The 22,703-nt window shown below is 47.2% G+C and overlaps 8 protein-coding genes across 8 annotated transcripts; 3 read left to right on the top strand and 5 right to left on the bottom strand.

Moving 5' to 3' along the window:
* Window positions 1-2,446: 2,446 nt before the first annotated feature.
* On the top strand, window positions 2,447-3,484 carry ANOM_005495 (SDR family oxidoreductase; the record flags this gene model as incomplete). The annotated part of the gene is made up of 1 exon (XM_015550752.1): window positions 2,447-3,484. The coding sequence occupies one exon, from the start codon at window positions 2,447-2,449 to the stop codon at window positions 3,482-3,484; it is 1,038 nt and encodes a 345-aa protein (XP_015407330.1).
* Window positions 3,485-5,852: 2,368 nt separating this feature from the next.
* ANOM_005494 (MCT family MFS transporter) lies at window positions 5,853-7,303 on the bottom strand (the record flags this gene model as incomplete). The annotated part of the gene is made up of 3 exons (XM_015550751.1): window positions 5,853-6,775; window positions 6,841-6,933; window positions 6,994-7,303. 3 exons carry the CDS (start codon window positions 7,301-7,303, stop codon window positions 5,853-5,855), a joined length of 1,326 nt encoding a protein of 441 aa, XP_015407331.1.
* Window positions 7,304-7,850: 547 nt separating this feature from the next.
* ANOM_005493 (Zn(II)2Cys6 transcription factor) lies at window positions 7,851-10,276 on the bottom strand (the record flags this gene model as incomplete). The annotated part of the gene is made up of 8 exons (XM_015550750.1): window positions 7,851-8,469; window positions 8,531-8,778; window positions 8,848-8,925; window positions 8,986-9,024; window positions 9,078-9,627; window positions 9,698-10,062; window positions 10,128-10,173; window positions 10,230-10,276. The coding sequence occupies 8 exons, from the start codon at window positions 10,274-10,276 to the stop codon at window positions 7,851-7,853; spliced, it is 1,992 nt and encodes a 663-aa protein (XP_015407325.1).
* A 1,107-nt stretch (window positions 10,277-11,383) lies between these two features.
* On the top strand, window positions 11,384-12,887 carry ANOM_005492 (Zn(II)2Cys6 transcription factor domain-containing protein; the record flags this gene model as incomplete). Its single annotated transcript, XM_015550749.1, has 2 exons — window positions 11,384-11,440; window positions 11,547-12,887. 2 exons carry the CDS (start codon window positions 11,384-11,386, stop codon window positions 12,885-12,887), a joined length of 1,398 nt encoding a protein of 465 aa, XP_015407326.1.
* A 252-nt stretch (window positions 12,888-13,139) lies between these two features.
* On the bottom strand, window positions 13,140-14,561 carry ANOM_005491 (uncharacterized protein; the record flags this gene model as incomplete). Its single annotated transcript, XM_015550748.1, has 1 exon — window positions 13,140-14,561. The coding sequence occupies one exon, from the start codon at window positions 14,559-14,561 to the stop codon at window positions 13,140-13,142; it is 1,422 nt and encodes a 473-aa protein (XP_015407351.1).
* Window positions 14,562-15,702: 1,141 nt separating this feature from the next.
* ANOM_005490 (alpha/beta hydrolase family esterase) lies at window positions 15,703-16,314 on the top strand (the record flags this gene model as incomplete). The annotated part of the gene is made up of 1 exon (XM_015550747.1): window positions 15,703-16,314. One exon carries the CDS (start codon window positions 15,703-15,705, stop codon window positions 16,312-16,314), a length of 612 nt encoding a protein of 203 aa, XP_015407327.1.
* Window positions 16,315-18,161: 1,847 nt separating this feature from the next.
* On the bottom strand, window positions 18,162-19,396 carry ANOM_005489 (glycoside hydrolase family 28 protein; the record flags this gene model as incomplete). The annotated part of the gene is made up of 3 exons (XM_015550746.1): window positions 18,162-18,620; window positions 18,701-19,117; window positions 19,178-19,396. 3 exons carry the CDS (start codon window positions 19,394-19,396, stop codon window positions 18,162-18,164), a joined length of 1,095 nt encoding a protein of 364 aa, XP_015407340.1.
* A 1,707-nt stretch (window positions 19,397-21,103) lies between these two features.
* ANOM_005488 (inosine/uridine-preferring nucleoside hydrolase) lies at window positions 21,104-22,335 on the bottom strand (the record flags this gene model as incomplete). The annotated part of the gene is made up of 4 exons (XM_015550745.1): window positions 21,104-21,356; window positions 21,408-21,697; window positions 21,751-22,108; window positions 22,169-22,335. Coding segments are annotated over 4 exons (1,059 nt in total), but the record flags the coding sequence as incomplete, so codon positions are not given.
* Between the last annotated feature and the right edge of the window lie 368 nt (window positions 22,336-22,703).

The following is a 22,703-nucleotide window of genomic DNA, read 5'->3' as shown; positions in this document are numbered from 1 at the left end:
ATTGCACTATATTTTCCAAAGTCACTCCCACTGACGAAAGGCCTTCCGGTTTAAGGCTTCTAAATTATCTTGGGAGAATGTCCTTATGACGTCCGCCCACAAAATAATTGCCGGGAAATGAGATAACGGTTGATAAATGAAGGATGAGTTAGATATCCTCTCATCCAAACAATTCTAACAAAAGACCCTCATATCGATAACCATTGCGGCGAAATTCGAAAGACCTGTTGACAGCAACCTGCCCAATAGCTAGAGCCAGAGGACGCTGAAAAGTCGATCGCATCTATGGAAGAATGCTGGATCGGAGTGGTGGCCAAGTACATCGGGTGGTTGCCCAAGTGAAAAGGGTGGGATATATACAGAGGCTGATAGCGGCCACTTCGCAACAACAGCTCTCCTCATGAGCGTCCGTAGATATAAGTAGATATGGAGGGGCTTGCTGGTTTTAGTGATATCCACAGAGCCAACCCACAATATCGGCGCCTTGGGAATCGCACAGCCAGGCATAACCATCCTGGTGGCCTGTGCACCGAATCAAACCAGGATGTTAACTCAGTGATAATGAGCCGGATGGGTTTTCCTTGGCACAAGTGAGTCGTAATACGGCCCGACAATGGTGACGAGGACTGGGCTAACTAGATGGTAAATATAGCTAAGAATACGAACACAGCCCCATACATATGCTTCGATGCGCCCATCTCCGTTGCAAAATCAGATGGCTGCACCGGGTGATATTAGCGACCCCATGGGAAACCAGTCAATACTGTTTGCTGATGGTGATAGTAATGGTACTCGCACATCCATTACCGTGGCTAACTGCACCAGCGTGGTCCGTACTATGGGCGACAAAGCGAAATTTGAAGTCTTATGGGATGGGAAACCGGCAATTGCTAAGATTGCGAAGTGCTGGGGGGAGGATCTCTATGAACGGTTTGTCACGAACGTCCATATTACTGCTGTACTTGGTGTTAATCAACCACTCTCCAGCTGTCGGGATGAGTATCTTACCTATCAGAAGATACAGACTACGAGACCAGGTGGATACGAGTTCTTTCCCCTGATGTACAGCCATGGAGCTATTGCTCGCTCGCCAATCTTTCCTAAGGGATATATCGCCATACTAAGTAGGTTCCACGGAGTCCGCCTAGACATGGTCTGCGAACACATGCGCGGCTCCGCGAAAGAGCATGTAGGACTCGGTATAAATAAGGTGATAAAAGTTTTGAGGGGATTGAAGTCATTTAAGTCAACTGTGGGGCCCATGATGTGTTATACAATAGCAACACATAACCAGCGGTATTATGTGACTTCGAGTTAATGCAGGCATGTGAAAGCAATACCAGAACCGCGGACCTCCCGGAAATGTACGGCACTTTTGGTGATATGCCACCAGTTGCCGTCGATTCTGGGACTACATATCCTCTGGGTGGTGGGGCTGGAATACACTTCCTGCGATCTTGTTCATGTTGACTTCAGTGTTTCTTGCTCTACCTGCGATTGAAAGCAGGACAATCAGGATGAAGGCCTGGAAAATGTCAATAACTCCATTTCTATGTTCTGAGCTAGATAGTAATAGACTAGCAAGAGCTAATGGCAAGCGGATACTCACAGATAGCCCAAACTCTTAAGAAGTGAGTGCGAGTGCGAGTGACACTAGCACTTATCTGGAACGGGAGTGACGTGTGGCTGCTAGGCTCACTGGGGACTACGACACGCATTGGGAGTGCGTAGTAGCTATTGTGAGACAACAATGACGCTATCTGGTATGTTCTATAGGACCTGACCGGATTTTAGCATTAACTCCGTTTCGGGAACCCCCCTTCAACCAGGAGCGGAACCCGGAAGGTCGCCTGCCGAGGCCCTAAGGCTGCTTCCGGGTCCGATATTTATTCGGATCCACCGAGGTTAACAACTTTAAAGGTAGCCATCCATCATCTATTTCATATGACTTTTTGGTATAACCGCAGCGATGATACATCGGGTTGAACCTTTGTAGCAGACACGGCGTAAGCTCATACATAGGACACAATGGCATAATGTATTGGTGTGCATTTTAGTTGACAGTTTCTCTGAGCCTATGTATATGTGAAGTCTAGACCATGCAACCCGCCGTTAAGCTTCTTGGCTCGAAATAGAGCGGGTCTATGTCGCTTAAATGTCTGAAACACAAAGTCTTAAGTCCGTTTACTTCCTGGATTTCCAGCCTTGGCTTTCCTTTTAGGGTTATATGGCTCGCAATTTCAGTACTATAGAATGTCCGCGGTTAGTTTATAAGCGAGGGTGGCTTATTTGAAATATTCTAATCAGCGATCGACTCCCCGGTACCGGTGGTTCAATTGTACAGATATAAGGGGCTCAACTTCTTCAACTGGTTTAAAAAGCAAGCCAGCACAGTAAGTTTACTTAACTGAATCAGACATCCAGCTCTGCACACTCCCGCTCTACAATGCAGACACCCAAAACCATTCTTGTGACAGGGGCTTCCGGCTTCGTGGCCGCTCATATTATTGAAGCTTTTATTTCCGCCGGATATCATGTCAGAGGAACAGTACGCTCTGCAGCTACGGCGGAGAAGGTCAAGCGCACATTTCCACGATACAGCGAAGAGCTAAGCTTTGCCATCGTCCCCGACATTGTTGAAGACGGCGCCTTCGACGAAGCAGTGAAAGGTGTCGACGGAATCATGCATACAGCTTGTCCAGGCGCAATTGAAACAGAGAATAACAAGCGAGATATTGTGCAGCCTGCTATCAATGGGACTATCAACATCCTCCAGTCCGCTCGGAAGCACGCACCTCAGATCAAACGCATAGTCATTACCTCTTCCTTTGCTTCCATGATCGACATGTCCAAAGGTACGTGGCCCGGTCATGTGTACTCCGAGAAAGACTGGAACCCCATGACCTACGAAGAGGCTGTGAGCGAAGGCACCACCAATCTGCAAGCGTACCTTGCCGCGAAAAAAGTGGCAGAGCGTGCTGCGTGGAACTTTGTCAGAGACGAGAATACTTCCTTTGACCTCGTGACCATCTTGCCGCCTATTATCTACGGCCCTAATATCATCGCTACGCATGTGTCGCAATTGAATGTCACCTCTGCTGATTTATACCGGCTGATGTCTCCGGACTCGAAGCCAAGTGGCTCCATACCTGACAATGGATTCTGGTCTTGGGTCGATGTAAGAGACGTTGCGCAGGCCCATTTGAAAGCGTACGAAGTTTCAGAGGCTGGTGGCGAACGTTTCTTCATTTGTGCTGGAAATTATAGCTATCAGCAAATTGCAGACATTTGGCGAGAGAAGGTCCCTGAGGTGAAGGACCGTGTGCCTCTCGGAAAGCCCGGATCGGGGTTTGGGGATGTTGAGTTATATACACCTGATGCCCGCAAATCCCAGAGAATACTTGGACTTCGGTATCGTGGTCTTGAGGAGAGTGTTGTCGACTCGGCTTATGCCTTTTTAGAGCTAGAGAAACAGTCTAGGTGAGTATTCACTTACTTGCATAGCTATTAAGATGAGTCGTTATTTTGGTGATATATGATTGTTGTGTGGCATCTTAGAACCTTTTGATCTGAGCTACTCGGATTTCATGCTCACGGATCATATACATTATCAATCCCAGGTTATAACCTTGCAACAATTTACTATATGCCAGTTTACACTCGTTTTCAAGGGGGGTATAAGATTCACTTCTTGAGCAAAGCTTCGATAATAAGGAGTGTTCTGTGCTTATCGTGCATGTAAATATTACGGAGTTTAAAACGTTTCTAACATCGAATAATACTATTTCTACTGAACACCTGTCCGTGTCGTAACCTCGGAGAAGCCACACGCCGGCAGGTTAGTAGTTGGGTGGGTCACTACCAGCGAAGGTCTTCCGTTGTATGTGCATGTTTGCCGCGTTTTTTTTCTTTCTATTTTTCATTTTATTTCTTTATTTATTTGTTGCCTTAGTGCCCTTGCCGCTTTTTGTTCACGTATTTGCCCTAAAGCTCACCGATGGGACGTGCTCAGACCCACGTACTAAGTATCATCCTATCGGAGACCGATTCCTGCAGGGATCGACAGTGATTTGATCTCATTCCCCTCCACTAGATCGTCCCCGTGAGTTTCGTAGAGGGGCAACCATACCATCAGATCAGCCTACACGGTATTTGAATTCCCCCACACCCGCAACACCAACAATCTTTTCACAACTTCCGAACTGCTTACCATTTATACCTTTCTCTCTGACTTCTCTTCTATAGGCAATTACAATGTCGGATGACGAGCAAAACTATGAAGCTTTCGTATGTCTCTCCTGCCCTCGTGCTCTTCCCTTATATCTTCGCAGACTTACTGCATTATGCGGAGCACACATAACACTGTAGGAGTTGAAATCAGTTGTTAACATACCCTAATGTTGACCCTACGCCTAGCATACGGAAATGAAGATGTTACGAATAACCAGAGAGCTCTCCCGGTTTACCATTAAGTTACAAGAGCAATGAAGGCAAGTGTAGTAACCCGTTCGCTACTGCGTATAATATGGATTAGGATTTTCAGCCTTTGAGTAGTCTTGGTCAGATGTGCCTAAATGTTATATTAGTCGCCAGTCATGTGGTATGATAGGTCTTATAGTTGTATACAGAGATGCGTACTGAACGGTGGCATCCCAGGTACCTGTAGGTTTGCGTTTGGAGCGCAAGGTTGCTGAGATCCATACACTAAGGTGTCGCTCTTTTCCACTTTACTAAGGTAGCATGTCAGATAGAGGCAGGTACCCATTGTCAGTACATATACTGCACTTAATGGGTCGGCCATGAGAAAAATGGCCCTGAAGTTGGGCAATGGCAGCTGCCCCCTCTCGTGTGTCTCTAGCCTCACGAAAGCATTTCCATGGTCGGTGTGCAATTCAATGGCATGTCTATATCCGACAGTTTGAAAAAGGTGGATCAGATCAGCCTGCATGCAATAAGGGATAGAATTCCCGATATACACTGTTGTTTGCCCGGGGGAGCCTGCTGCAGAATCGATTCGTATAAAAATGAATCCTAAGAAACGCTTGAACTCTCCTGGGGTTTCTGGTTGTCCCAGCGAATTGTAGCTGCGTGAGATCCCATCTATTCACTATGTATGGTAGCTATAACTTGCTCTGCATCTGTCTTGTCAGGGAATACAAGTAAGTCATAGCCGCGGGATTTACCCGAGTTTAAATCCGACATGGCTCGAGCAAGCTGGACGCAGAGAACGCTTTATCAGTGACTTAAGTGTCCGACACTTCTAACCACGACGGTTTCTCTGCGTTGTAATCCGGAATGGCTCAACTGTTAGATTCCATCAACTGCAGATATAGAAGGTTACAACGCTAGCCACACGCTACCTTGGAACTCCTCCGTGACTGTGTAGCATCCTGCTTTGCCCTTCAATACCGGGCCCAAAGTTACCGCTCTATGCATACTATTTGCTATTATGATGGTGTAAGTACAACCTCCCCGATCCTCGCTCTCTTTCTTGTTGCCGATGAGGTTGAAGGTACCTTGGTGCTTGACTCAAAAAAAGGCACCCCTTACGTATCACCGTGGAGGGGTGAGTCCAGCTCTCCAATAGTTCTAGTAGTTGAACTCCAGATTCTAGCACTAACAGATCCCCGCTTAATGTCCTGAGCAAAATGGCATGCTGACACCTTAATGAAGGTATAGGGCTATGACTACGAATAGAGATAGAGAGTAAAGGGCAAGTATTCATGCTCGAATCTCTTCACAACACGAGACAAGTAGGCGAAACACGTCACGTATACATTACCAAATATATTAAATCACATCCACCATTCTCTCTATCCTCACTCGCACCCACCACCCTCCCAAAAGAAGCCCTAAAACATAGCCTTCAGCCTCCACCCTATACTAACCCCCCTCGCCAAAGCATAAAACAAACAAGCACAAGCATACACCAAACCACAAAAGAGTATAAGCCCCGAGTAATTGTCTTTCTCTCTGCCCGAACTCTGGGCTTTCATTATCTCCCCCGCAATAGGTATAGCAAACAGAGCGCCAACACTGACCAACGAATATGTCGTTCCGTATCGCTTTCCAAAATCCTCCGTGGACGAGATTTGGGCAACACAAACGGGGGCAAGACTTATAGCGGAACCGCTCCAGAACCCGAAGAGTACAGCGTATGCCACGACTGCGGCGGTGTTGGACCCGGCTGGTAACCATAGCGCTAGTGTGAAAACAGTACACACGAGTGTTGTGACGATCATGACATTGAACCGACCGTAGCGGTCTGCGAAGTATCCAGGGACGACGCGTCCAAGGATCGAAGCGGCGTTGAGAATTGAGACTAATTGGTATGCCAGGCTTTCTTCCATGTCGTGTGATTCAGCGTAAGAAGTCAGGTAGGTCAGGGGAATCAGTAGGGCGAAGTCGATTAGGAAAATGGCGACTGTGAGGAGGGAGAATGGGATTTCGCGCAGCGCTCTAATATCAATCTTGCCTCCGCCTAGCTTTTTAGGTGGCAACCTGGTCTTCAGAAATAGGATGCATAGAATGCAAAACAAGGTGCATATGAAACCGGTTATTCTTATGGCCCATGCAAACCCGACAACTTCGCTGAGGTTCCATATCAAGATGGGAAAGATAATGCCACCGAAACCACCGGCAGTGGCTGCGATTCCTGTCGCCAAGGCACGACGTCGATGAAACCAATGCGCGATGCAGGCTATGCTAGGGGTAAAGACCATAGATGAGGAAATTCCACCGAGGACGCTGAAACCGAGCATGAACTGGTAATATTCTAGCGACAGGCAATGTTTAACATCAGTACGGTAGGCAATGAATATTTCCTCAAAGTAGACGAACCTCTGGCTACACTGAACACCATGAGAGAACTGACAAGTCCGATACATCCTGGAATAAGTAAGGGTCTGAGACCGTACGCATCAAAGACTGGCCCTTGTCTGAGTTAGTCTTCAATATCGGTATACGTACAACAAAGAGTTTAGCCTAGCATACCAACTTGCACGCTTCCAAAGTAAAGGAAGAAAGAATACAGACCAAATATCCAACCGATGGAAGCTTTTGAATATTCCTTCAACTGATCATTTGCCAACCAAGCTTCCAGGACACCCATTGTATTCAAAAGACCGAACGAGGGAACCATTGCACACCACGAACCCAGCACCACACTCCATGCTCGCCATCCGCCGTCTGGAAAATCTACAACACTGTCCTGCTCAGTCGGTCCTTCAGGCGACCTAGAGGTTTCGTCCACGGTGCTAATCGATGGCTTTTGCGACGAGCTACACGGGTAGCTATCATTCATGTTGCCTTCTTTTCATTTATTATGAGAATCCGTAGTTTTTCGTCCACTGCCCTGATAAATTACCCAGTTTATATAAATATGATTAAATATTCTTTGACGAGTTAGGGCGTGCCCAAAAGCTGCACTACAAGCTAATCCATTTTCGGACGCCGAAGAATCGTTCAGGATTGGGTGTCCGCGGAACCCGAATGGGCAGTTTTTTCTCCTCCGTCCTCTCTTTTTCTTCGTTTGTTGTTCTTGCTCCTCGACCTATTGAGGGATTATCGGAAAGTTCTCTTGAGTAAGTTCCAGGATTTCAAAAATAGACTGAACTTTAAGTACACCAAATCTTTGGCGGGAAACCACATTGAATCAGGATATCTTCCTAGGGCAACGCTAAAAACTTGAGAAAGACGCATTTTACAATAAGGTAATCGGAATTGTGATCAAGCTGGTACATCACCCAGGGCCATGGAAGCTGCTGCATCCCAGATTTCTACACTCCACAACAGATGGCAAATCCCTTTCCTGACATGTGGCAGAACGGGACACATCTTACTCACAATAATCAATTTGGGAAGACTGAGAGATAGACAGCAGTAAGTCCACGGTACATGGCAGCAATGCCTTCGAACACCATGTCCCTCTCCATGGAATGCTTTAGGCACTCAATTGCATGTCGCAGCTCTTCAATAAGCCTCCTAGCATCTTGGACTTCTGTGGCAGGTTCTGGACTCGCCATCAGAGGATAGCAGACTGAAAGACGGCCGGAAGTGATAGCTGCCCGTATTCGATGGACTAACATGAACATTGAGTAGCTAGCCTGCATAGCCGTGCACTTAAAGTACGGCAAGGCACTTGGTAATCGCGCCCCAAAAATGGCAGGTGATACTGCAGAAGGAATATCCAAGCTTTGGGCGGCTGTTGGTGAGCCATCATTTCCTGAGCCCCCGGTCAACCGGGATGGTTGTGGACAGGGAAGGTTTCTAAATGCTCGAGCCACAGCAAGCGATGATTTCAAGCACCTGACAGAGGATTGTTGTTCGGTAAACGGGAATAGAGCTTCGAAATTCGAGGACACTTCCGGATATGGAGCTTTGTCATTGATAGCGGTAAGGTCACAGTGCTTTTCGACGAAAAGCGGAATATCCATGAAGGCTCTAAACCGATGGAGTCTGATCCATGCCCTGTGAACAAAGAGCAAAGTTAGACGTTTAAGTAACGTTAGCGTATACGGGACGGACTCACGAATGGAGCAAGAGATATGTGATCAGCCCCATACCCTTCATGGCAAGCCCTTCGGCATCGTCTTTGCATGTTATACCCATGTAGAACTCAGACTCTGTCGCCAGAGACATTATACGTGAGTCGAGTTGATATATTTGATCACGCAAGTCAACGGATTGTGTAGGAGCTTTATACACTAGGCCCAATGCTCCCAGGAGGCCAGAGACCGAGATGTAAGCTTCCTGGGCTTTAAGCAAAAGCGGCCATGGCTGATGGACGCGTTAACTGTAGTTCTCTCATAGAAAAACCGAGAGCGACGTAGTGAGGACAATCCTTACCTCTGGCCCATCTATAAACGCTTTGAATTCGGGGTATGGAGTAGTTATCCTAGGATCATTTGCAGTAATGATAGGTGACTGTTGATACATATAGGTTAGCCTGTTGTCAAGAGGTTTGATCGTTGTCCGGAGTCTTACTGATACTTGTACGACTGAAGTATGATACAGTATGGAAATCTGTGATGAGTAAGTGACCATTGCTCACAGAATTGAGATCTGGAAACACTAACCGCGGACCACCATGCTCGTCGGTGTGCTTCTGAGGCATTCGAGTCCAAGCTATGGAGGCCGAGATCCATAGCTGTTGTTATGGCCTGGTTCGCGCGAGTGCGCATCCGGGATACATTACCACATTGGCAATACTCATAGATACTCAGAGCAACAAGAGCTAGAACTGGATAAAGCTGAAACGGGAGTCTGATGTGAAGACGATCCTCTTCCGCATAGGGAGTTGCGCTGTTTCGTGACAAAAGATCATCGATCTCTTTTTCTGCACTGCTGAGGGCGGCTTGCGCATAGAGACGTGCATATGCGCGTCGCATCCAAACATGGCACTCCCCTGACGGTTGTGGATCCTGAGGAGGCGGAATGAGGGAAAGTATCGCAGATAATGCTAAACTCAATGAAGTCGTCGGCCAATAAGGCAAGCAGGACTGGCCCACTGTGCCGGCCTCTGCAGCTGGTGGCTGAAAGACTTCTGGCCTGTCCTCATACTGTGGGCTTACTGAAGCTGGTAACAACGCTAAGTATGGATGGATGTAGATATAATACGCGTTCACTCTAACTCCAATTAGCCGGCGCGGTAAATTGTCGAAGATATTCAAGTAAGCATTATTCATGGCGAACTTACATATCTTCTTCAGAAGTATACACTCTCAAAACGGGGTTTTCTATCTCGCTAGGTGGCTCTGTATCCTGAGGACCCCAAAGCAAACCCAGGTCCGCACCGAGGCTCTGCTCTCCACTGAAAGGTGTCAGGAGACCAATGATGTGCCGAAGACTGGGATCCGTCTCTTGACCAGAACTCGTGTCCCCTGTACCTGAAACATTTGAGCACTGAGGAATGTCGATCACGGTGCCGGAAGTCGATGGATGTGACGATATCGAAGAGAGAGGTTCGCTCATGCGTTGAACTTCCTTATCATTTTTAGTGCTTCGTCGCGGTCCCCCACGGCGACTGGGACGGTAATAGCAGCCACGGTTTCTTTCAAAGCACTATGATAACGGCTAGTATCAGTGATCTGAGCGTCTTATTCGAGCTTGAGATCAGGTGACCCTACAGGTTTACAAGGCTGCTGACCGTCGCAGCGTGTTTTTGATGCACGGCTGCACGCTAGTCAGCACACTGCCGTGGACATGCAGAAGGCAATGCGGGATTATACCAGGCGAGACATGCGGCTTTAACCGGATGATTTATCACTCGCGGCATCCTGTCGGCAGAAGCGTGGTCAGATGTAATTCATGAGGTGGATCTTTAATCCGGCTACCAGATTAGGTGAAACGCTCCCCACGTGATCAATCGGGTCTTTATGCACACATTATGTCAATCTGGTGCATGGTTCTGCTTATTAATATAATGACAGATTGTGCACGCCACTGTGAGTGCAAGGTATTCATTTTAAATTAATATGTCAATTACATTTATAAACATGCTATAAATAATGAACAAATACCTTCATCTTGGAGATATAACTCAACTGTTATTATCCACCCAAGCAGAACGCTGTGTTCTAATAGTGATTAGCGAAATATATAATCGATCTCACACCGGATTCAAAATACAGGTTGGTAATTTGTAAAAGTTTCTTTTTACCCACCGCAAATACTCTTAAATTGATATTCCTCTGAGGAAATTCACCAAATACTAAAAGCTTTACTAACTATTCACATTACATCTAAACATCCGAATGTAAAGTGCTCTCAGGCTAGAGCTTCCCAACTCCGTGTTAGCCAACGCTGCACAATGAAGGTAAATACCGACATACCTTAATGAGGTACTTATGATGCAGTTCCCTCACCGGTTAACGCAGCAGTAGTACTCATGTTGTGAAAATCATTGCAGGTATGGCTGTAAGGCGCCAACGAAAATCTAATTGGAATTGAGCCCCACTTCAGCCTAGTAGTAGTAATATTATTATCGTTAGTTAACCTTAAGGTTGGGTTTAGGTCACTAGTTTCCATCCATGATCCACCATGGGGAGTAAACATCTGTTGGGTACTTGGAAACGGGAACGGAAAAAACAAATAAAGAGGCGGGAAAAGAAAAAGGAATAATAAGTAACTTGATGCTGTAGGCGGATGCACTCAGCCAGGATTATGTTACACGACAGCCCTCAAGAGAATCGCACCCCAAGGTCACGGGGTGACTAGTCTCAAAGGATGGAAACAAAGAGGATCCCTCCAGCTACCAAATACTGATTCCTACCCTTGCTCACTCAGCTTGTGCCACTGTTCTCACTCCTTAATTGCCTACTCTCATTATACTGTGCTATTGTATCTGCCACCACATTCGCCAGTCCAAGTTACCCGCATCATCATGACAGGGGCTTCGAACAGCAAAGGATGTCGCATGTGCGTGAACCGCAGAATCAAGGTCCGTATCCACCATAACATCCATTCTAGCATGGAGTACTTCGGTTGATACCAAAACAAACCTAAACAGCTCCGTACGGGGTAAGTGGACTAAGGTGGTCTTATAGTGCGATGAGGCTCGGCCTCAATGTCTGCGATGCATCAAGAGAGGTTGCGAATGTCCGGGCTATGATCGTCACTTCAAGTTCCGCGACCAGACACAAGCTCTGCAGCAGCGATACCGACGAGAGCCTCTGGGGCGCCCCAGTAGAACCCCTCCAAGAGTGCAAAAGCAGAAACAGGCCCGGCCAACAGAACTATCTGAACTGATCATCGACGAGGTCTTCGCTCCCGGTCTGACCTTTGCGGCGCTAGACATCCAAACAAAGGAGCGGTTCAACGACTTTCTTGATTACTACTTTCCAGCGTATTCAATATGGTCATCCCGACTAGAGGTGGATTGGATGGATTTTGTACGTCAACAGGGACTAACCTGTCCACAAGCGTTGATTTGGGCAATCCGAGCACTGAATACCTTCCATATGGGAGTTGTGCGAGGTGACAAAGGAGTTATCGCCTGCGGTCGACACATGTATGGCCGAGGAATAAAGCATCTTGCGTATATCCTGCAGACACCCGCTGCGCTCACTGATGAGACGCTAGCGGCTGCCATTTTGCTTGGAGCATACGAGATGCTGGATGAGAGCTGCAAGAATTCCTGGGTACTCCACTGTGGCGGCGTCCGCCACCTTATGTGTGCCCGTGGACCTGCTGCACATAAACATGGTATAGGTCGGACTCTTTTATTGTGCTTTCGAAATTTTCTGGTCAAAGAGGCTTTTAGGCAAGGAGAGCCATGCTTTTTAGAGAACCCAGAATGGTCATTGACAGTCAATGAGAGTTCCAGTACGGAAAATGAGGGGAATAAATATGACCTGGTCAATCATGCCCTGTTGTTCATCTTCAACGAGATAGTCAGATGTCCAGGTTATTATGCAGCTACACGCGCTATCATCCAATCGCAAGAAAATACTAAGCCTGCTGCCATAGGCCAGTTAATTGGAAGGATGACTGGAACGAAAACTCGGTTAACCGGGCTGCGCGCAAGGATTGTTCTTGCTTCGAAAGAGGATACAATCACGACATCTCTGGGATCATCTACAGCGATGACTCCGTCGAAATATGCGAAGATTATTTCTAAGCAGCCCTGCATTACTATCCTGTCATCAGCTCTGCTCCTTCTCGACCAGCTTATGACTGTGCTCGAGCTACATCAGAACAGCCGATCGCGTATTGAATTCGAGAGTGAGGATGCTCGTGTAAAGACTGATCACGAATCACACGATCCATCGACAGATTTAGCACTGGAGGCTAAGATGCAGGAGGGATTGAACAAGTTCTCAGCAGCGATGGTCTTCCCGTGTATACGTGGCATTTCCATACAAAGTGTTAAGGAGGTTGGAACCTAAACGTATGCGGTATATATCAGGAAGATTATATAATAAATGAATCTGGCAGGGGAACATGCCCTATTGAGAGATTTCAAATCCAGTACAGCTTCAATAACCGCAAGAGAATCACACAACAACTTATGGGTAAACATAGGCAATGAGTCTATATTCTCGTTACACCTTTTATCGCGGTATCCTTTCTTTCCTATGCTTTCCGTTTCTTCCGGATGTGAATGCGAAGTACGCATTGTGATGCGATAAGTTGTCAAGCTACCTCTGCCTTTGGGAGGTACTCTGAATGATAAAGTTAACCAACGCCTCCCTACCACCCACCTTGACAGGTGCCTCCGTGTGCAATGCCCCCCGTACGTCTTTTCTCTCAAGCTCTAGTCCAAGTCTTTCCCCATCTAATTCCAATTGATCCGCTACATGGGGCGGGATCACCTCGTCACTCCCTGCGGAAAGCAGAAGAATTGGAGGAGGCGAACGAGAGGACCCTGAGCTTGTACAAAGGCGCTTAGACCCGGGCAGCATCGTCACTCCTGACCTACCCCCATGAATGATCGAATTGCTTTGCTCCTTATTCTGGTCCCGCCAGCGAGCAATCCTCTCCATCGCAGTGGTACAACTCCAGTGGTTCCACGAAAAGGGCCACAAATATCTATACGGAAGCCATTTCTGTGGGTATAGACTTATAAGCATGTCCTTGATACTAGAGGACGGTGCTTCCAGAATCAGTCCAGCGATGTTTACTGGAGGAGGGAGTCCCACCTCATTCATCTCATTCACAGGTGACTGGTCGCTACCGTGACGGGAGAGATAAGTGGCAGTAGCACTACTCGCAATGGCCGCGCCGAGACTATGTCCCCAGAGGACGACCTCCAGATCGGTGTCTGGTGTGGTGTACGTTTCCGATACCCAGTCGAGGAACGCCTGCGCGTCAAGCTCAATACCGGACTGCGTTGCGCGACCCGAGGAAGTCCAGTAGCCGCGATATGATAAGGCCACTATGGTGAATTCAGTGCCTACTGATGAAGATGTAGATAACGGCATAGACTTCGACTTTTCTTTGATTGTTCGTAGAACCTGAGAGAGAAGCGGCAAACGAAGGGGGGTTGAACCGCCATTCCCCTGGAAATAACATATCACGACTGACTTTCTTTTATTTGTCGCCGTACTTTGCGGATAGCCTTCTCCAATTGTCGCGGATGCAACGCGACCACTGCGGCTGTGGGCTGGGATGCGACCTTCACATACCGCTAACTTAGTCCCGTCCAGACTCCGGATCTGCCTCTCCATCCACTGGACCGGCCTGCATTCGGCCTCGTAGTCCGCGATCTTCTCGGACCGTGCAAGCGGCGGCAACCATGAAAGGTATAGAAGTTTGTCTTGCAAGACAACGATCCAGAAGCATTTCCATGTCCATAGAGCGAGCAAGAGACCGACGAAGATAAGGGGCGGCACAAGCAGAGAGGGAATAGCTGTAGTGACAAAGTTCCGCGGCCGTTGGTATCTATACAAGAATATCTTCTCTTTTGATCGATACTCGGTGATGCAAGTTCTCTTTCCAGAGACAGTGCCGGAGTTCCGATTAGATAGGATGTGATAGTGCGAACAGCTTGGGCGGCTCCATCGTCCTATATAAGCCTGGGCCGGTGTGGCTTTTGGATAATTGCGCCATGCGCGCTTCATACTCCATGCTTTTATCATCAACAACCAAGGGGAAAATATGTCAAATTAGAGTGACATTGAGTGGGTCACGGGGAAAATCAGATACGGCTCGGCAGTCAGTGGGTAGAGAATCGCTCGGCAATTGGTAGATATGTCTTGGCTATATATTTCCACGTCTTTATATCTTATTTCCACGTTGAATATTAATAGTAATTTCTAGTAGTGTAATATAAACCCTACCTAAAGTTGTTTCAACAAGAGAAGTAGTGTGTCTGAGGGACTAAAGTAGAGTTGAACTAGGTGCATAACATTTTACAACACAAGTCATGGAGGAAAATCACTGCCACCTTCTACTTTTCCTAAGCCTTGACTCTATCCAACCTATATGGCGGCGTGAGAACGGATTGTGCGAGAAATATTAATTTGTTAGAAAGTGCACCATACAAAACCATCACACACAGAAGTCAAGATTTTTTTCGTACTCCATCTCTCACCGCTGGTTGTAGTAGGTACATAAGAAACTTTTTCCAGACTTGCAGATCTTCGACCCGAGGTACATTTCCCTCCTATGAAGGCTGGCGTGACCAATTACGTGCTGTTCTACATGGAGAACATGTTTCTAGACATCAAGTCTGAGCGCGACGATTTTGCCCCCCTTATGTTCAGTGTTATGAACCGGCTCCTGTGTTTCTCCACCAGTCGTGATGTAGTGCCTTGATTTGAATCATCACTAAGCCGTGCGGTGGATGATAAGTTCATTGTCTTGGTGGTCGCTTTAACAAGACAAACTGGTCCTGAAACAGTCCCTGAAGATACCCTGTTACCTCTACGGAACTTCTAAGACGAAGGTTTCAAATAAAGCTGCCGATTTTTCATGCATCACGGCTGGTCCGGCCGGCGCACAGTTGGAGGAAGTTGGTACCACACCTCCTTCCCGAAAGATTCATTATCCAAATCTCCCTTCTTCTGCAGGAAGGGAACTACGAGGAATAATGCCGCTGGTTAAGTCATCAAACACTATTGCAGCCTATAAATACAAGGCAACGGCTATAAGGTGCACTATTAGCTTCCTAAAAGCATCAATTGCACAGTGACAATCATTATTACTCGTTGATCTGAGTAAAGCCTCATCATCCTCTATCGCGTCCGTTCGTCAGCGGAAATGATTCAATCGGCTTTTCTCCAGACCGTCATGTTCCTAAGCACTCTTATCTCAGTCCACGGTCCCAATTCTTCCGGCTGCGGCAAACGGCCCACTCTTGCCAACGGAGTCCAGAGAATCAATGACCGCGAGTATATCCTCAAGATTCCTGATAACTACCATTCCAACAAACCACATCATTTGATCTTCGGCCTCCACTGGGGCGGTGGAAACATGAGCTCTGTGGTGAATGGCGAAGGTATCGAGCCCTGGTATGGCCTCGAAACTCGAGCGCTGGGTAGCGCAATCCTGGTAGCTCCGGACGGCCGGGATGCTAGCTGGGCCAACACCAATGGAGAAGATGTAGCGCTCATCGACGCTATTATAAAGCAAGTTGAGAGTGACCTCTGTATAGACCAGAGATCCCGCTTTGTTACAGGGTTCAGTTGGGGTGGTGGAATGAGCTTTTCGCTTGCTTGTTCGCGGGCAAAGGAGTTCAGAGCTGTGAGCGTGTTGAGTGGTGGACTGATTAGTGGGTGTGATGGAGGATATGATCCTATCGCATATCTAGGTATTCATGGAATTAGTGACCCGGTTCTTCCGTTTGACGGGGGGGGTAATTCTGGCGAATAAACTTGTTGTGAATAATGGGTGCCAGCCAACGAATGTTGGTAGGCCCGTATTTGGGAGTCACGGTTCCGTTCGAACTGATTTTCAGAGGTGCGCTAAGCCTGTTTCGTTTATTGCTTATGATGGTGGGCATGATGCCACACCTCTTGGTGTTGGTAATCCGCCGGCTCCAGATGCGACGTGGAAGTTTTTCATGGAGGCTTGAAGATGAGATGTGCGCTTGGTATAGAGCCGGACTGCTCCATGGAATGATGACTGTTTATGTGGCGCTTGATAAGCAACTGTTAACTGTGTCGGTATAGGGACATACGTATTGTTAAACGGTCATATCATAACGACCATCGGTGTGGTATAAGAGGAATAAATATGATAATATACAAAGACAAACTGACCCTCCAAAACGGACATACCAGAGCCCCAAAAGCACATATTCCTGTCGGTGGCCCCCAGCCTACATGCACACAGTCATAATAAGTATGACCGCCAGGGCTTCTAGGATTCTTTTTGCCACACATTTCACCTCCCAGTTTGTTGGTGTTTCTGTGGCCGAGAGATGCATAAGATGGTCCGCTAGGATTTTAGTATTGTTGGTGGGTTTGATGGCTTCATAGTCTTATCGATTAATGGTTGAAAAGATGAGATATAAGGTTGGACGCATGGGGAGGCATTCCTGCCATTTTGAAGGTGAGGATAATGCGCACTTCTCACAATTACTGGCAGATGCACATCATCTTTGCTCAAGATTTACCACAAAAGTGAGTTGGGCCTACTGAAGCTTGCGGGCTGAGTACTTAGCAAGCCAGACTGTTTCCTGGAACTGTCTTGGTTTATATTCCGTGCTGGGTTTTTGGGGATTGTTTTAACCTGAGCGAAGATATGGAGTATTGAAATATCGAAAAAGATAACAATGAAAATGGTTAATATAACCCCCCGATAGTTGTAAATTGAACCAATAGTCTTACCAGCCCATACAGATTTGCAAAGTGAAGGGATGGTGTAAATCTTAATCCAATGTTTTCATTACCTATTTACGTCAAGACACGAGAGAAATTTCTTGACAGGAATATAGACAAGATACTGCGCAGCGCATAGTGGATAAATGAGGTCCACTGTAAGCAATATGCAATAGCGTGCAGCTAAAAAAGTTAAGTATATTTCGAACGCAGGTGAGCCCACCACCCCTCCTGGACTTCGGACTACAATTTGTTAAATGCCACTACATTCGCGGACTCTGGCGCACTATCTCCACATCTCATCCTAGGGCCCACAGCTTTTATTATAAAAACGGTACATCTTCTAACCGCATCGTTGAATAGAGGGTGCAACGCAGGGGTGGCATGCCAAGATTCTCTCCGGCAATTAGATTATGGAGATTACTGCCGAGATGTATGTGTTCTAGTCTACCCCTTGTGGAGTCGATACATCCTTAGTAAGGGCTTGGTGAGGTGCTGCTCTAGGTTCGGTTACGGAGTAGATACTGTGCCACTTTCTGGACCCTGTGCGATCTGGATTGGCCACAAAGCCCTTGTCAGCTAAGTCAACGGCCGGTGTAGATTCGTAGCGACGGGGAAGCCTAGCTACATCCTGATATCGTATTGCGTATCTGACCTGACACCCTATAGTTTAAGGATATGGTACTCCGAAGTCTATATAGCAGCTTTCCCCTCCTCTGGCTCCAGGAAGAGTGTAAAGAATAAGAAGCTGCGTAAGACGCAATGTGTAAAAGGAGTGTATTGTGTAGTAGTTGTGTAATGCTATATTAACCTGTAAGCGCTACGAATAGCGAAGCAATAACACCAAGAATAATAAATATGAACACCGCAAGCTAATCTCCCCGTGTGAGTCCGTATTTAACAAGAAGCACCAGTAGGAACGTTCTTGCACTTGGAGCTAGCCTTACCACCGGTGATGGAGACACCCGACCAAGTCCAGTCAGTGCAGCTGCCAGATCCACAGAGAATGTAGATATTAGTAGCGTCGCTCTCCACGGTGCCGGTAACCTTCTCGAAGGTGATGTCCGAGACCTTGATACCGTTGGTTGGGGTACCAGTGGGGCTGCCATTCTCGTAATCCTGCTCAACAACGAGTCCGTACTTGGTGATACCGGAAAGGGTGATATCCTCGAACTTGACGTTGGAGACAGTACCGGTGGCATCGTAGACGGTCTTGATACGGACACCGTTCTGGGAGTTTACAACCTTAGAGTTGGAGATGGTCACGTCTTCGACAGTATTGTCGCTACGCCCACCAACGGAGCCGATGGAGAGGCCATGGCCACCATCACAGTAGCCGTTGGTGAAGGTGATGTGCTACAGGGGTGTTAGCTGGTGACCAGATTATGAGATGGAGGAAAGCTGGGAAGATTCCAACTGGGATGATGTTATCGTACCGAGCCAGAGTTAATGGCAAGACAGTCATCCTGGTTGTACACGGTGGCACCGTCAATGTTAATATAGGTGCTAGAGCCGATGTCAAAGGCGTCGGTGTTGTGGCCTTCTTCGGTACCAGCGGAGTTATCGATGGTTACATCAGTGATGTTCAGGTTGTCCGACTGGATGCTGAAGCCCTGGACGGGGGTGTTGTAGATCTTGAGGCCGGTGATGGAAGAAGAGTCCAGCTTGTGGGCAGAAAAGAACTTGGGCTTGGTCTTTCCACCATTTCCACCCTTTCCATCCCACCAGCGGGATCCGTCTCCGTCAATCTTGGCACCAGAGGCCTGTTGGACCTTGATGTTGGTGCCAGAGACGGAAATGAGAGGGCCCTCCCACTCCTTGTAGCCAAAGGTAGTTTCACCCGAAAAAATGACCTAGACATGGCTTTAGTATATGCTAACTATGAGAGCATGTAGTTAAACATCTATACATACAGTAGTGCCCTCTTTGAGGCCCGTCAGATCAAGGGTTTCGCCAGCGGGGACCTCAATGTTGCTCAGAGTGATGGTCGAGCAAGAGGTCTTACCCGACTTGGCGTCGGCAGCGGAGGTGAAAGTACAGGAGTCGCGGGCTTCAAGCTCGGGCACAGGGACTGCGGCGACCAGCGCAGCGCCGACAGTAGCGGCAATGACGGAAGATTGGAGAAGCTGCATTTTTCGGAAAGAAAGGATAGGGACTTGGTCAACAAGAGGCCTTCAAAAATGGACTGAAAGAAAGACTAAAGAATGGAGGATGGATAGAGACAATGCTGAGAGAAAGGCAAGCATCGTCAGAGTCCGAGGAGGATTTTATATCCCTTTTCCTACCACTGATGAGCTGGAATTCAGGCTATCGCATCCTATTACCTTCTTTCGACGGAAGATTTACAATACAGCAGGGTGGAGAAGAAGGGGAACTCCTTGGAAGCGGAAAAATATGTCTGAGATTGAAACAAGTGGCTTGAGTCTAGGGCTAAGCTTCCGGTTCGCGTAGTCAAAAAAAGCTTAGCTGCGATTCCACCAGCCAAACGGCACCGACGTTCTACCTAAGATGATCTTAACAACGATTGAATCTGTCGTATCTTACTCCTTTGAACCTATCTACAGCTTGTGCGATTGACAGAGATAGGATTGAACATCCGGAACGTAATGTGCGGGAAGCCGAAAAGACAGATACCAGCTAGCCATTGAAACAGAAATCCTGAAGGGTATGAAACGGGACAGCTTTGTCGGATCCTCTGGCGAGATCGGACCGAGTCAGAAGTCTCCACTAAACCTACGTAATCTGGCCCCAGTCAATAAAATCCGACCCCTGAGCCGATCACTTCCACTTCAATTCAAGGGTCGGACAAAAAGTATCCAGATAGATGTTCCGACCAGTGCCGGACTCACCCTGCAAATTCCATTTAACAAGGCTGCATTGCGCAATTGGCGGGATTTCTTGTTATGCGTCCGGACTATGGAGACTAGACCCTACATATGATACATGGATAAATTAAACTACCTAGATCAATGTCCCTCGTTGACCCTGTCTTAATTGGTGTTTGAACATTATGTCGCTGCCTAGATTATACTTCGGCAATGCTCCTGTCGATAGGAGAAATAGTCCAAGCAACAGGATTGACTATTCTTCACTCTTAACCTGGTCGTTGCGAATTTTTGACCCCTTAACGTCTCAATTAATAAGGCTATATTAGACTATTCAATATGGCTTGAGTAGTCTCCATTTCAGAATTAATTTGATCCAATATATACAACATCAGCCGTTTCGAGTCGTGGATTTATTTGTCCCCAATCCGCAAGTATTAACACGCCATAGTCATTGAGTATCCTCTCACATCTATAGCTATAGCTCTATGCGTTGGGCACGAATCTCACTTCAGTTATTCCCAAACCGAACGGCGACATTGCCCTGAGATTGAGCAAACACATCTTGGGGTATTAGCCTGTTGCCCACCACCTTTTAATCCTCGAGGGTTTCTTTCCGAAGAAAGTATCCCATATTTTACGATGTTTATCAATGAAACAAGCTATTCTACAAAGATTCACAATATTCGGATAGCGGGCATGAGGGCCCAATAGAGATTCTATCGTCAATTACTCTACGACAAAACCAAGAGATTGGTGGGCCCTATCTAGCTATGCACGCACGTGGATGATCGTTGCAATATAAGTCAACTTAGGGCAGGTTGGACCAAGCAGGCAACCCTCAAGTTCAAATTAATGTCTCCAATGCAATCGTGCCTACCTACAAGAGGTTGGATGATGGTGAATTTTGGTTCATTAAGCCTATGCCAATCGGCAATTTCTGCTCCATTTATTGTCGTGTCAGTCACAATCGCTGTCTTTCCAAACAAGTCGATCTCAAAAATCCATTGCCTATTACCTCCTTGCAGCTCTTCTCGCTGTGTCGAGATACAACACATCCAAAATTTCACCAGCTTGTATTTCGGACATTCGCAGCTTCAAGTATTTCTGCGGATACAGAGGGTTGTCTGGCAGCCATTCATTTCTACCATCGGGGTAAACATAGTTCTGCCCTCCATTGTTTGCGTATTCAAACATACTTCCCAATCCGTCAATGGCATAGAGTACAGTAAGAGGATCCCACGAACTCCGAGACGTGTTGTATCCGCTGTAACGTCAGTCAGAGGTTATTGCATGTGTGGAACATGGAGCAACATACGTGTACCACCGGTAAGCTGCATTGACTGGATCGCCACCAGGTCCCTCTACCGTTAACCGCGCCCCCGAGTAGACGGTCGCCCCAAGTTCACTTCCAGAGAATGTCATGGGCCCCGGCCAAGTGCTTACTACGTGGGCGGTTGCGGAAGCATTGTTGCCGTAGAAATTGTATTCATATCCGCATGGGTATGCTCCACCCATGATAACGAGTTCCTCCACCTTAGCCTTTACAAGGTCATGCCCTGAAAGTGGAGAGTATCCATCACTCGGAGATGAAAGAAGCTCATAGAGCTAGAGAATATTTAAGCAATTGCTTCAAGGAATGAACCTTGGCAAATACTCACGTTGTCGAGGAATCCAATACTGGCAATGGTCACACTGTGATCGTCTGCCTCCGATAAAAGCTTCCGGTACAGCTCGACGGGATACCACGCATTGCTTGCGTCTCCCCATGGCATCGATGCATTATGTCGCCAGTTGTATGCGACTTTGCTTGCATATTCCCCTAGTTGATATGTCCAGGCGTCAAAGAAAGTATCATTGGAAAACGGTCTTTTAAGGCCAACTGGAACGTCAGAGTAGCTATAATACCCGAGAATACTAGAGGCAGCTAAGGCACTGTATATCGACGGATAATTGATCATGACGCCCATTAGCGTCACTGTTGGATGGCCACAAGCCACCAAAAGAGCGGCTGCATCACTGAGGGGATCATCAGCAACGGGCGGGGAACATGAGACCGAGACCTCAACAAAGGCTTACTCAACGTCACTAAACAGATCCGAGTCGATAATCAGCTTTGTCACTGGTGCTGATCCAAATACCAATAGTGGTAGGCATAGTGCAATTGTAAATATCCAGCACGCCCTCATTCCGACTATGGTGGTTGGAGGGATGAGAAATGCAAAGGTGGTGGGCAGTTCCCAAGTTCTGAGTTATTGTTGACGAGAGTTGTGTCATATCCTCTCAGCCTTCATCCTCTCCCAAAAAACGCAACATCTTCAACAGCCTCACAGGATGCGTTAATCTTTAGTAGTAAATTTAATTAATATGTTTAAATTTCAATGTTACAATTCTGAGATATTACGAGCAAAATATATCACATATGCGGAATGTTTACAGTCATGCCTCCGCGCTTATATATAAATACAGTAATCAACTGAACTACCTATCACGACGTCAACGGATTGTTTGCAAGACACTACTATAGACTCACGCAAACAGCCTCATTGGAGGCAGCCACCAACATACGCGAATTCTAAGCCCACGTCGCTAAAAACCTGGACCTCTCTCACTC

Source organism: Aspergillus nomiae (assembly GCF_001204775.2).
Source record: "Aspergillus nomiae NRRL 13137 chromosome Unknown contig00116, whole genome shotgun sequence".
NCBI classification, from domain to species: domain Eukaryota; kingdom Fungi; phylum Ascomycota; class Eurotiomycetes; order Eurotiales; family Aspergillaceae; genus Aspergillus; species Aspergillus nomiae.
Note: the sequence above shows the minus strand (reverse complement) of the source record. Positions and strands in the feature narration are given on the sequence as shown.